Source organism: Diadema antillarum, unplaced genomic scaffold, assembly GCF_040938485.1.
Source record: "Diadema antillarum isolate AM-2024a unplaced genomic scaffold, OU_Dant_1.0 seq00000854_RagTag, whole genome shotgun sequence".
In the NCBI taxonomy this organism is placed as follows: Eukaryota; Metazoa; Echinodermata; class Echinoidea; order Diadematoida; family Diadematidae; genus Diadema; species Diadema antillarum.
Window position 1 is genome coordinate 1,202,501 of NW_027271725.1, and position 14,573 is coordinate 1,217,073.

The 14,573-nt window shown below is 39.1% G+C and overlaps 1 protein-coding gene across 1 annotated transcript; it reads left to right on the plus strand.

The window, feature by feature from the left end:
* The first annotated feature begins 1,041 nt into the window (after window positions 1–1,041).
* On the plus strand, window positions 1,042–14,573 carry LOC139740458 (lysosomal acid glucosylceramidase-like). The gene is made up of 11 exons (XM_071651055.1): window positions 1,042–1,066; window positions 2,855–2,905; window positions 3,332–3,511; window positions 6,182–6,340; window positions 7,172–7,305; window positions 8,345–8,517; window positions 10,292–10,529; window positions 10,945–11,166; window positions 11,687–11,850; window positions 12,506–12,622; window positions 14,462–14,573. Exons 1-11 carry the CDS (start codon window positions 1,042–1,044, stop codon window positions 14,571–14,573), a joined length of 1,575 nt encoding a protein of 524 aa, XP_071507156.1.

Genomic DNA, 14,573 nt, shown 5'->3' on the forward strand with positions numbered 1-14,573 from the left:
TTTAGTTTATTTTCATTATAAAAAACTGGTCAAATTGTATTATGGCGCATGACTGTGGAATAGTTAAGGGGACTGCAAAGTCACAGTTATAAACGTAACTTGTGTAAGGCAAAAATTGGCCCATTTGAGTCCCATGTTTTGAGGTTATGATTGCCAGAGTCTTTCGTGACAAAAAACAAAAACAAAAACGAAAGATATTACTTCCTAACGTCACGTCGAAATGATATGCTTTTCATCATCATCGCAACATCTAACAATGAAATAAATATATTTTGACGATGGATTTCTTTGCTTTTACATTCTGCTTTCTCCATCTTTTCTGTGAATCTATCGAGGAGAAGCGAAATAATAGGGGAAGAGTGGGATGGAATGGGGAGAGGAAGGAAGAGATCGAGGGAGAGATCGAGGGATAGATCGAGAGAGAGAGGGGGGGGGGGGAGCGAGGTGGTATCAAGTCGCCTTGCTCTACATTTTTCGCGCTCAGGCAACAGTCTCCTACAATCCACCCACGTCATAATACCAGCAGAAAGCAAGCAGCCGATACGTCAAAATCAATGTATCGAAAGGTGTGAACTGATGTGCACAGTGCATATCCAGATACATCTGTGTTATTGGTTTGACCTAGAAAAGCGTAGCTTATACAACGTACAAGAGAAAGGTCTTCTTTTCAATGCATCTGCCGATCAAAAGAAAACCTGTTATTGAAAACCGGCTATACACAAACATTAATTGGGATCACTTAATGTACTGATATCATTAATATAACTACTTTCTGGTCAGTTTGCCTTTGTTTGCAGATATCAAATATTGTAACGCAGTCAAATTGTTCGATTTTGTTCAGTGAAGATATTCCAAGCACCTGTAACAATGCGTCTATCGTGCTAGTGTTAGTGTTAGTGTTAGTGTTAGTGTGTGTGTGTGTGTGTGTGTGTGTGTGTGTGTGTGTGTGTGTGTGAGTGTGTGAGTGTGTGTGTGTGTGTGAGAGAGTTTGTGTGTTTTCTGCCAACCTAATTATTCGCAGCTTTTTATCTATTAACCATAATGGCCAGCTTCCACAGTGAACAGCGTATTTCGTTGTTCTGTTTTTGTTTGTTGTTTTTGTTTACTAGTTCGGCGTTACTGTGTGTGAATATGTTGTGAATGTCTGAAAATCATGCACTTTTGGTTCACCGATTTCTCCTTTTTTTAATGTGTATAATGATAAGATGGATAGTTTGATTGATTCCATACGCACTCGATCGCTGATTAGCCTTATCTGTATATAATACAGAGCCAGTGTGCCTCGGAATGCACATGACAATTATTGCTTGATACATTCTGCCACCATTCTCTTATCACTTCATCCTCTCTCTCTCTCTCTCTCTCTCTCTCCCTCTCTCTCCTCTCTCTCTCTCTCTCTCTCTCTCTCTCTCTCTCTCTCTCTCTCTCTCTGTGTAAGGAATTTGTATCGATTGTAAGACAATATCCAGACACTGTTGATTTAAACTCCATATCACTCTTTCACAAATTGCCAGCAACTTCTCGATATATTCGGGCAGTAACCTTTTCTTTTGCGGTTGCCGGACATTCTCAAAAGTAAATTGCTGCTTACACGTAGATACATTCGAATTCGTTATGTAACTGTTGTAATACTAATCTTGAATTGTGTTTTTCTTTCTTTTCTTTTTTTTTTTGCATTTTGATACTGAAACTGACGTCTATATCTTATCAAGGCAACCTGCCTTCGCCAACTGACTTCGAGAAATTTATATACATACAATGATTACGAAACCAGAGGAAGGTATCTATACGATAATCATATTCAGGTTCTCCTTTATCATTGTCTAACATATAACAAGTTTTGATTTAAGAGAAAAAATGCTGGAAGAACATCAAGTGCTAAGTGTTTTGATCTTAAAAGTACATTAACATCTAGGTTTTAATTTCATATGAATTTGTCTTGACATTAAATTGGTTGTCGTAATCACTTATCAATATGGTTGATAAACACAACACAAGCTTGTTCAAATGTCAAAGTCAGTCCCACAAGCCTTTCATGGTATAATTTATGCATTCTCTCTTTTGCCGAGGGGTATATAAGTAATAGTTTACTAACATCTTATGCCGCCTCACTCTGATTAGTATTGTGATGTAGGTTGGTATTGATATTTCACTAACCCATCCCATTTATCAAACAGAAAGAAGTACACTTTGATTACTCGGAGTTTTGTTCTGTTTGTTGTTGTTGTTGTTTTTTTTTTGTTCATCATACATCTTTACACCGACTTTCGCAGCTTCACCTACAATGAATTTCTCAAAATCTGATACACGCTGCTCTTATCATTTATTCACTCTCTTTAACACCACCTTTCTCTCTCAGTCTTCAAATTTGTCAGCGACACATATCTCCCCTCTTCTCCCATTCTGACAACGGTGAAATATGTTGTCCATGCGGTCATTTTACCACAGATCCCTCGTGTGTAATAGTGCCCACGCTGCATACAATGTCACATGGTGTTTTCTTCCCGACGTCTTACACTACACACTCCAATAAAACTATGCGATACAAAGAACAACTTGATAATGCATGTTCTCCTACATACAGTGAAGTCTGGCAATGAGAAATGAGAGGCATGTGTCATGCTCACTCCTTCACTTTTTTTGTTTTCTTGGCGTCACGTTTCACTAGTAGAAATATGTATTATTAATGATATACGTCGACATTCGACATTTTGTCCGTTGTCATACAATGTATCTCTTGTAGGAGAGGGAGGGAGATACATATATAATGTATACAGAAGGAGAACCCCCCCCCCCCCCCCACTTGATAGCTATTTCTTCCTTAAAAGTTTGAGTTGAGGTTGTATTTGCTTAGTCCGTTCTTCTTCTTTCTTTTTTTTGGTTGATATTGTTTCAGCTAGTGCTAGTATAGTCAGCTTTGTTCGGCCTCTAGTATAATGTGTGCGTGTGTTTATGTGTGTGTGTTCTGTTTGTGTGTGTGTGTGTGTGTGTCTGTGTGTGTGTCTGTGTCTGTGTGTGTGTTTGTGTATGTGTTTGTGTGTTCAAACTTAAAGTCTTCTGCTTCACCGTTGTACATACTTTGATGGAGGAATAAAATATCATTGGTAAAAAGTAAGAGCTGCATAAACCCTGTCAGCGCAAAATCATACGGCAACACATTTTTCATTCTTAACACTTGATATCCCTGACAAAACAACATCAACAACGACAACAAGAAAAACTGCAACAAAACTCACTGAAGTCAGACATGAGCAAAACTTTAAGTGTTACATGCATTGACTAGTCGTGTCTTTTCCCTCTTCTCTTTGCTTGTTCCGCTGTGTTTTCTCAGACAGCGACTGTGTGTTTCGTCAATTTCCCGACGCCAGTTCGTACGTCTGCGAGTGCTCCGCGAATTTCTGCGACACCATCGAAGAGTACGCTCTCAACGATGGAAATTTTGTAGTCTTCACTTCTGGCAAGAGGGGCTATCGCTTGGACAAGGAGGAGTACCCTATCAGGAACTTCGCTCGTAAGACAAAAATCAAGCAAACAGTTAAAATCAAGCAAACATTCTTATTTGTTGTTGTTGTTGTAGGTCATAATGATAATTTCTGCCGTTAAAAGGATGGTAAAATAGTATTGGTTGAGGTGAGATACTTAGAAAACAAGTTGTGAAATCTGAAAGAGCATACGATTCTAAAAGGAATTCAAAGTTTGTGTGATGAAAATCGGTTTTGAAGCGGCTGAAATATCCAAAAACAAAGTAACACAAAGCGATCCTATATAAAAGGTGCATACCACCTTTTATTAGGATCACTTTGTTTTGGATATCTCAGCCATTTCAAAACCAATTTTCATCAAATAAACTTTCAATTCCTCTGGGAAGTCAACGTCCTTTCATATTTCATAAGAGGTTTCCTCATTATCTAAAAAAATAATAATCAAAAGAACGTTGGAAACCTAAAGTCCCTTCACAACCAAAACTGTACCATCCCTTTAAGCGTGAGTAGACTCCATTGCATCACTTTGATGTTAAAATCTCTCTTCTCAAAACAAAGAAAAATAAAACAAAAAGAATAAAACAAAACCCGTCCTTCTCCTTCCCTTCCCGCGTATTATAATAGTAGCTTGCAATGGCATCCCAAAAGTGGAAGGACCGGGAATGAGATTTCACTAATTGTATGTCACATAACATCACTCAACACATTACAATTGGCTCTGATATTTCAAAAAGCACATCGTTCGTGCCATGCAGAACCCTTCTGTGGAACCTCATGATAACGTGGGTCCCTTTTATTTTTTTTCCTGCCAATAATGTAAATGTGCATAGCTGCAAGTGCGCTAATGTGGTGCCTATGTTATCTGAAACATATTGAAGTGGACAGTCGTAGGTTCAGGTAAGGACAAATAACACCGATTAATACCTGAAAATGACATCTGTTGAATACAGCGTCTCCTCACATGGAGATATTTCACCTCCGCTAAAAAGTAAATCAGAATTTATAGAATGCAGCCATGAAATATGCATTCGGGCAATGGAATATACTTCCATTCTTTTGAGGACTTCATGAATATGGTGCACATGTTCTTTATAGCTTGGACTTCTAAATGTCGAGATGATCTTGTGCAAAAACCTTTTTATGTTAGTAATCTCCCAAAGGGGTTCAACACAGTTCAGTCAACTTCACAAAGAAATTGTTTCAGCTTCTTTTTTTCCTTTTTTTTTAATAGAAGGTTCGAGATGGTGAGGGGGTGTTTAGACTTTCGTGTGTAAAAACCATAAATCGCGGAATGGGGGGGGGGGGTGCGGGGCTGTAAGTTTTTGGCTTGTCGTAAAAAGGGAAAATCGACCGAAAATCGAGGAAAAATCACAACAAACATGAAATTCTAAGGGTTCCGTCCTATTGTTCCTGTAATATAGTGGGGGGGGGGGGGTACCACTAACCTTTGAACCTCCGCCCCCCCCCCCCCCCACCCCACGTCCTCCAGTCCCCCAACATGAAAAAACGTACTGCGTCCCCTGCTCAGTGAAAACGTGTGAGGTGACTGCGGTATGGCCTTGTGTCTTGAACTTGGGTTCTCTCTATCATTCGTAATCGAATCAGTTATGCGAATCAGTTATGTATTATGATCGTTTTTCGCCTGAGGTGGTATGTTTTGACAATTCGATTTTTTCTATTAATACAATGGGATCTGTCCTGTTTCAGATTCTACACAAAGTGGCAGCAGAATGATGGTGACTATGCGTGTTTGCATGAAATGTCGGCAGTTATAATACAGTGTAATTGCCTTTCATGAATCAAACTCAACTTTGCGTTTCCGTGAATCAAACTCAAAGGTGCATGAGATTTGCAGGCCATGTGTTTGACTTCTCCAAATGCGTCTAGGCGAAAAGTTTCTTGCAAGGGGGGGGGGGGAGGGCGGAGCTATCGGCATATTATTATCATCGTATAGTCATTGTGCATTCTGTTGGGGCGAGAGAACAGATGGGATTTGTCTGCTTAAAATGAAACGAAATGAAATGAAAATACTCGAGGTTCAGCGAAAATGTCAATACTGTCAGCAACCACCATCTTCCATGCCAATTTCCCCTCACGTATTCTAGTGCGATGACCTTCAAATATTCTGTAGGTTAACGTTCTTATGCTGTTTGACATTTTTTGTAATAATAAGTAACAAAGAAGTGATAGTGTAATTTGCCAGTCATTGTCAACTTTTCGGTACTTTAAAAGGATATCAGCAGGTGATGTCATAGTGTGAAGTAAAAGGCATATTATACAATCTGCCGTAGATAGCACCTTACTAGGTTAGAGACCTCATGCTCTGAAAAATCCGATATCCGTTCGAAGATAATACTGCTAATACTGCTGTAGCATTTTCGGCAACAAGCACGCAGAATTGAAGTTCTCACATTCAGATCACCGATGTGTTACAGTTGAAAATTCATCTAATGACAATATGGTATTTTCAGTCGATAACTATACATCATTTTGAAAGTCACCCCGTTAGCGTCATTTAAGTTTATTTTCTTGAAATCGAAAATAGTAATCTTCTCCACGTAGGATTGAGACACGAAATCTATGTTACCTGTAGTTCAGGTTGGTTTGAAGGTAACTCTTCTCAATCATATCTTTGTTTTTTAGTTTGTTTTGTTTATTTGTTTGCTTGTTTGTGTGTCTGTGTGTTGTTTTTCTCTTAGTGCCGGATGATGGTATCACCATAACAGTGGACAAAAGTCGCAGGTACCAATCCATTTTGGGTTTTGGCGGTTCCTTCACGGACTCGGCAGCACTCAACCTTTACAACCTGTCGGCACCTGCACAAGACAATCTCTTGAGGGCGTACTTCTCTGAGGATGGTAAATAACCTTTGATGCTGTCAGTCGCCATGAAAAGAAGACGAGAGAAGAAGAAAAAAAAAAAGACAAGCAGAAGAAGAAGTAGAAGGGAAGAAAAAAAATCACATAGGAAAAGTAAACAAACCTGAATCTATGTCTGAAACAAACAGACAGACAGACAAACGAAAATAAAAGCAAAGAACAAGAGACAAACAAACAAACATGAAAAGTGACAGCAGAATTATTATTCGAAAAAAAAAAAGATAATCGTCTGATTGTGGCCGAGGAAAGGTGCGCTTTCACTATCAATTTGTATTTCCCCCTTACAAACAAGTATTGGTATAGAACAAGAAATATAACATCTTGTACATTGTATATCTTAGGGACACATAAGCCTACTTGTTTTAACCACAATAATGATGTAATGAATTTCAGGTAAATACATTTGATATTGTATTTTTTTTTAAGTTGCATTACTAAATATAGTGAATTGAGAGAACTGCTTTTACTTAGGAGATACGTTTCGATAAAACCCAAGGAGATTTTTTTTTCCATCCATAGAGTACCGGTATGCTGTATACAATGCTTTTGAGTGATCACTTATGTTTCTCTTATGATGTTATTAATATTGTTGATGATACAATGATAATGATGATGATAATAAATCATAATTATGATGACTTTACAATCATGCAGTGCTGTCTTATTTACCGCGGTTAGAGAGGATATAACATCTTGCCCAAGGACGTTGATAAGAGCTGGAAGAGAGATTCGAACCAATAATCTGCTCTTCACGTGTCTTGAGCCTAATCCATTCTACCGCGGTGCTCTTATCACATTTATTTTATACAGGCATCGAGTACACCCTGGGTCGGGTTCCGATGGCCAGCTGTGATTTCTCGACCAGGGAGTATTCGTACGCCGATACACCGGACGACTTCGAGCTAGAGACGTTCGCCTTAGAAGAGGAAGATATTGTGTACAAGGTGAGGTGTAGATTTTTCCCCTTGTGTGATTGCCTTTTCCTACAAAGCTTTAAATCACAGGCGTCTTGAATCAAAATTGTCTCCTGGGATGCACAGTTAGTATATTATATACTCATGCCACATCATAATTTATAAAATGGGCTTTAGAATCTCTGCATCTGATTGGTCAATCATCATGCATTGATTTTTACTGATCCACACTGAGCCATGCGTCCGGTAAAACCCGAACGCATGGCTCTAGCCTTGTATACAGTGTTGTCGGTGTACCGGACGCATTATGGGGGAAAGGTTCAATTTCATGTATTTATGGTCCCATTCTATAAAACGAATGATACACAGACATGTTTCGTGGATCAGTGAGAATTAAATGCTCTCGTTTAACTTTGGAAACTGTCTAAAACGCACTCTCTACCCTCGTGAGTTCAAACATTTCCAAAGTTAAACTCGCGCATCCAATTCTCACCGATCCACTCTGTCCTGTGCATCATTAACTTGTATAATATCCAGCTGTCCAACGACCCTGATTATATCTATTAGTTTACCCGTCTATTTCATAGCAATTTGAAACTCTTCTAGCAGTCAGCCGACTGCTAGGCCTACAGGTAGTTTTGAGACTAAATTTGACCAGCGAGGTGGTCACCTTCCCAGACTGATGTTTTGACCAATACTTCTCAAGATCATTATATTGCCATCATGAGATAAAGTAGCGAAAATTTTATTTTTCTGTTTTCTTAGATGCAGTTCAATATTAACGGGTAATGCCAAAGGTTCCTGACTGTACACAATTATGATGATCTATACTCGATAAAGACTCCTCGATGGTGTCGCATAAAATGACCCAAGAAGATTTCTTTCTTTTGAATTTCTAATACAGAGTATCTAACTAAGAGCGGATTCTTAACATGTAATTGTCTGTGAGTAAGCTCATGAGAATCTCAATCCACGGAGTTTATGTAATGTCATTCTCCACAGAGTTTATGTACTGTCATACTCTCGAATGATTAATGGATTGATATGGCTTCTGCTTCGATTTGCTAAGATACCGATGATCAAGCGTGCCCTACAGATGAGCTCTCGCAATGTGAACTTGATCGGGAGCGCGTGGTCATCGCCGGGTTGGATGAAGACGAACGGGGCGATGAAGGGTGGTGGACGACTCTACGGTCTGCCAGGTGGACAATACTACAAGACGTGGGCCCTCTACTTTGCAAAGTAAATAATAAACAGGTTTTTCTCTTTGATTAATGGGATCATGTCGACTGGGTCGTTTCAATGCATTACACGTCATTTTCATAATCGCGAACATTGTTTTTGATAAGGATACTCATTGGCACGTCACTCATTCCTTCAATATGAAGCTTCAAAATGTACCTTTACAGGTTCATTTCTCATCGTTTGGCATTATTACCTCTAAAACTGCGTTATAACTGTGAAATGGCGTAAGTATCGATATAGTCATTATACGACAACCGTGTAGGTCCATACCATAAAGATTATATACTTCCAAAGCTGAGCGGTGAGGAAAGAACAAGATTTTTTTTTTTCGTAAACAGGTCTACCAGTCACTGATTGTAATGCCATTACTGATCAACAACGCCTTGGTAAAAAACAGCTAAAAAGATCTATACATAACGCAATCAATCAATGCACTGTTTGATTTCACAACCAGTTCTCATTAATCCTCATTAGTAGGCCTTATATTATATCTACTATTGTCATTTTTTATTCTCGTTAGAACCATCGTGCATGGCCGTCCATCTTAACATTTTCGTCTTCATCCACATCGTTGTCAACATTTTTCTCATCGTGATCCATTGATGATTGTATTGTTGAGGTTACATTTCCTCAGGTGGTGCCGTCGCCGACAACACGTGAGCACTTTATCATTTCAATCACTGATATATATATATATATATATATATATATATATATATATATATATAATATATAATTATATATATTTTTGTATTTTTTTTTGGTTTTTTGCAAGGAAGTCCTTTTTATCCACTAGCAGGAGTTTTGTTAGAGCTATGCTGAATCTCGATGCCAATCAGCATGCAGACGTGACATGAAATAAAATGTAAATTAAGTCTATTTTCTAGCCTTGTAACTCCAAATGAGTGTACTTTCTTAAGACTTTTAGAATTAATAATACGCTACACAGACATTGTTTTGATATATGATTTGAAAAAGCCGCCATGAATTCCGATAATTTTACTTCTAAATTCTGCCACATCATTACCACTAATTGCGATGACGATAATAAAAGGAGTTGATGGCGTATAGTATTTCACCATGACTGATACTACATGTACAGTGCTCTTTACAATCTGTAGTCCAAGTGATTTCAGAATAAGAGTTACAATCTTAGCATGACCACATCTAACAAGATCAAATTCACCGCCGTGATTACTTATAGGAAAGGTGCAGTGACACGGACAATAATTATGAAAGAATAACTATCTTTGAGTAAAGAGAAACGTGTTTATAAAGTTATTTTTTATTTTTTTTATTTTCGGTTTGAATAAGGTGTGCAGTAATGCACTGACCTGTGTGTCCTGAGTGGCTTTAAGCCCCGGTTACGCTGGCAAAATATATGCGAAATTCAAGTTCTCTAAGTTTTGCCAGTGCGACCTCAAACTTCTCGAAAACTTATCTCGAAACTTCTCGCGAAATTTCTCACTAAAACTAACGAAATTTACCCAATGCCCAAAAAAATTTCCCGAAGTTTGTGGAATCTGAACGCAGTGACTAGTGACCGAAACGTCGTGAGCTTATCGACAACTGACACTTTGAGAAGTTTGGCCGCCAGTGTGAATGGACGAGCAAACTCTGAGAAGTGTCTTCGACGTTTAACTTCTCGAAGTTTTTTTTACATGAAGTAATCTCGAAATTAAACTTTTCGCAGTTTTGCCGCTTTGACCGCGGCTCAATTCTTATTCTAAGTCTAAGTCTTAGTGTAAGTCTCAGTGAATTTCTCCTGCAGATTTTTGGAAGCCTACCAGGAGTATGAAGTGGAGATGTGGGGACTGACGGGAGGGAACGAACCCACTGCGGGTCTGTTCCCAAACTACAAGTGGCAATGCCTCTTCTTCTCTCCGAGTCTCCAGCGGGACTTCATCAAGCGTGACCTGGGTCCCACCCTCCACGAGAGAGGTCACGGCGACCTCAAACTCCTCATCATGGACGACCAGCGATTCTTGCTGCCTCGCTGGGCCCAAGTGGTAAGCTTGCGCATGTACAGGAACTCATCATATGCTTCACTAATCTAGCATGGGTAGCGGTTCAGCTATAGGTCGCGTGTGAATGGTTTATGAATATATTATGTGTATATGTGCAGCTAATAATGTATTCATACTAATGATTATATCAACAGAGCGAGAGAGAGGGAGAGAGAGAGAGAGAGAGAGAGAGAGGGAGATAGAGAGGGAGAGATATCAAATATCGTCAGCTGCTCTCTTGGTACCACGTGTAGACTGTTGCAAGAGTTGCAAATTGCTGTACGGCATTTGTAAAAAAAATATAAGATAAAATGAAAATAAACTTTGTACTGTTGGACTCAGCGATAAGAAAATGTATATAATTATTATAGTGACTACAATCATATTGACTGTTTCTCTGTGGGATGCGTTCACACAGGTGTTAGAGGATGCGGAGGCCGCAGCCTATGTCTCTGGTATCGGCATTCATTGGTACTGGGACGAGATCGTCGACGCCAGTCGTCTGAACGAGACGCACCACGCCTATCCAGACTACTTCATGCTGGCCACAGAGGCTTGCGAGGGCCATCTGAATAGGGAAGAGGAGGTTATTCTTGGCAGCTGGGAGAGGGGCGAGGCCTACAGCTACAGCATTATTGAGGTTACAATGCCTAATTGTATTGACATGGTTTAACTGTTATCATTAAAGCAATATTAAGGATTTGATTTTTAATACTTATTTTACTTGTGGTTCAAGGACCAGACATATTACTGCTGAAGACAGAATAGTGGTAACACGATGAAGATCTGTCCGTGCAAGCTCTTTTAGTCCCTCCCCACCCCACCTACCCCCACCTACCCAAAAAGGCATGATGCTATAGCCTGCAGCATGACTCAAGCTGTGAGATCACACAGTCTCTATGTTGACCACAGAAGATGAAAGGCGTTCTCCGATCAATCTTTACTTTTGCCCTTCGTGTACCAAAGGCATCATTCGCACTCACAGGATAGATAAAGAGTAGTCATGAATAGAATTGTGTGTGCGTGTTTGTGTGTTATAGAGCCGAAATTCGACATTTCTGTGCGAGATCTTTTCTATACTTTCTTATTGATTAAAGCTTCTGCTAAACAGCACATGTACAGTTTAACGTAGTACATAAATAGATCTTATCGCCTTTTAGGACCTCAGTAACTGGGTCGCAGGCTGGATCGACTGGAACCTAGCCTTGGACCTGATCGGAGGACCAAACTGGGTGGGAAACTTTGTCGATAGTCCCATCATAGTGGACGCCAAGAACGACGTGTTCTACAAGCAGCCGATGTACTACCATCTGGGACACTTCAGGTGCTACTTCATGGCATTATGACGACACTTTCCGATATCATTGTGACGTAAACAAAAATTAGGTCATGATGATCAAACAGATAACGTTTGAATCGCTTTACAACACAATAAGACAAATTAAAGGAGGTGATAGAGGTTGTTGTGGAGAAAGAAGAAAAAGAGAAGAATATACTGATAGTAATGGTAGTTATACTTAGTACTGACAGCTGTGGAAAGGCACGAGCAGAAATATTACTCCGCTAGTAGTATTCCTGCGATCGGTAACAGTAATAGCACAGAATGCTACCCTTGCCACGTGACAGACTCTTGATCTATTCTTTTTTTTCGCGATTGTTGTAAGCATCAGGAAGGAAGTTTATAACATTGTAACCAGTTGTGAATTATGAATGTTTATTACATTAAAAAAATGCAAAGACAAGAATGACGACGTGCAGAGCAATAACGATAGTGAAAGAAAAAATACCCACTGATTGTCAAACATTACATGGAAATAGAGAACTTTTCAAACGGTGATATTCCGGGAGAGACTTATATTACGCAATTTTAATAGTCCTCAATAAGCATGATACATAAATGAAAGTTTGAATGTTCCTGCGATGATTGCAATTAAAGAGTCAGTTTTCCCTCCTGTTTCTCAACTGTCATTCTCCTATAGTAAATTTGTGGTACCTGGTTCCCTGCGGGTTGGATCGGAGGCCGATCAAGACAGGCGAGTTGAGCATATCGCTTTCCAGTTACCAGATGGTAACATGGCGCTCGTGGTTCTAAACAGGTGAGATGAGGTCGGGTCATGTCGTATCCAATTTTTGTCATTTTTGGAACGTTCTGTTGGGAATTTTGTTCTCTTTCTTTTGAAGTTTATTCCTTTTCGGGGTGGATTTCCTTTTTAATTCTCCGGATTATATCACAATCGAAAACGAAATATACCGGTATTTAGCAAACCCCTCCCCCCCCCCCCCAACAAAACAACTCCTTGAGGTGGATATTGATCATGAAGTTCTCACAGGCAGCAAAGACCTGTGCTAATCGGAAATTATAATTATATTGAGATATTATGTCAGACAATAATAACAAGTTCTTATATAGCGCATTTCAGACTTGAAAAGAATTTCAATGCGCTTTACAAACAAGCAAATTATACCACAATGCAAAATATAACAACAAAAATTACAATTACCAAGCACAATATATTATTACTCTACAATCACTATTTCTTAAATATACATAGGTCAGAGTTGCCAGTACTACCATGACTACTGAGAAATGACTTCAAATTCAACAATCATAGGCTACTTCGTAAAGATAGGTTTTGAGTTTTTGTTTGAAATTTTCTGTTGGCATCTGACTTCCTAGTGGGTCTGGCAGAGAATTCCATAGAGTAGGTGCAGCAAAAGAAAAAACCCTCTCCTCATACAATACACCATGTACACCATGTACCGAGAGTATAGTTGACATTGATGGTTCCGAGATGACAGGAATATAACACCATTCTATAAGGGGCGCAGGCCCAAAGAAATTATTCAGAACGATATAATGTCACCGAGTTATCTGGAACTTCACCAGTGGCTCAAAACAGTGCATGATCTTTCTTATATTCCTCCAAAGAATCTTGGAAACGATATATTCATTCACCATAAACTTCACTTTAAGTCTAATCGTGGTTATGTCAAATGAATCAGTGTACCGGGATGCGATATACACAGTGGTCTATAGCTTGAGGCCCTTACCGTCATAGCATTAATTCACACACGCTTTCGATATACATACACGTGTACAACCCCACGTATTTGATAGATTATTGAATATACATGTATTTTGATATAAATATTATATTTCTGATTAGCAGTGCCTACCTTCACCTCTCATTGCTTGTAATCTATGTGCCCTGGCGAGACTTTTGGCAAAAGCTACTTTTCTTGTGGATACAATTAAAGGGAATAGCTAGTAACCAATCAGTGGGAATCAACGGAAATGCTGAGGGATGATTGTTCCAATCCTTGTGGGATTCATTTAAGAGTACATTATAACACTGTTGTGTGAAAATTATTTGCTCCAGAACGGTCTCATATTGAAGTATAATGTGCAGATTAATGCCCCGTCACTGACCAGGCACGCTAACCTGGAAACATTAATCTGCACATTACTTGAATATGAGACCATTCTGAAGCAAATAAGTTTCACACAACAATAGATATATAATGTACTCTTGAATGAATCCCACAAGGATTGGAACAATCATCCTCCAGCATTCCCACTGATTCCCACTGATTAGTTACTAGCCATCCCCTTTAAGGTTATTTTTATATACTAATCAACATACAATCTCTTTTTATTATGCCCGCTTGGTGTCACGCCGAATGAATTCACAGAAAGGATTCACTCATTTGCATAAGATTATCCTACTTTGTCATCCGCCAATTCACAACAAAGCATAACGCAACAAGAACTTAGATCCGTGTGGTTTGAGGAATGTTAGTTTTTCCTATATACTGCACATGGAATCTGACACGATGGATTTAGTGTTTACTTCCCGATTATTTTCCTCGTTCGTTTTCATGTCTACTTTCATTTTTGTTTCATCCTTCTTTTTTTTTTTAAATCGACCCGACAGGAAGGAATTTACATTTCCTCTTCACATCTATGACCCCGATGTGGGCTACCTGAACGCAGAGATACCTTCTCGTTCCATCCAGACTTTTCTATGGAAGTCACCAACCAACTGA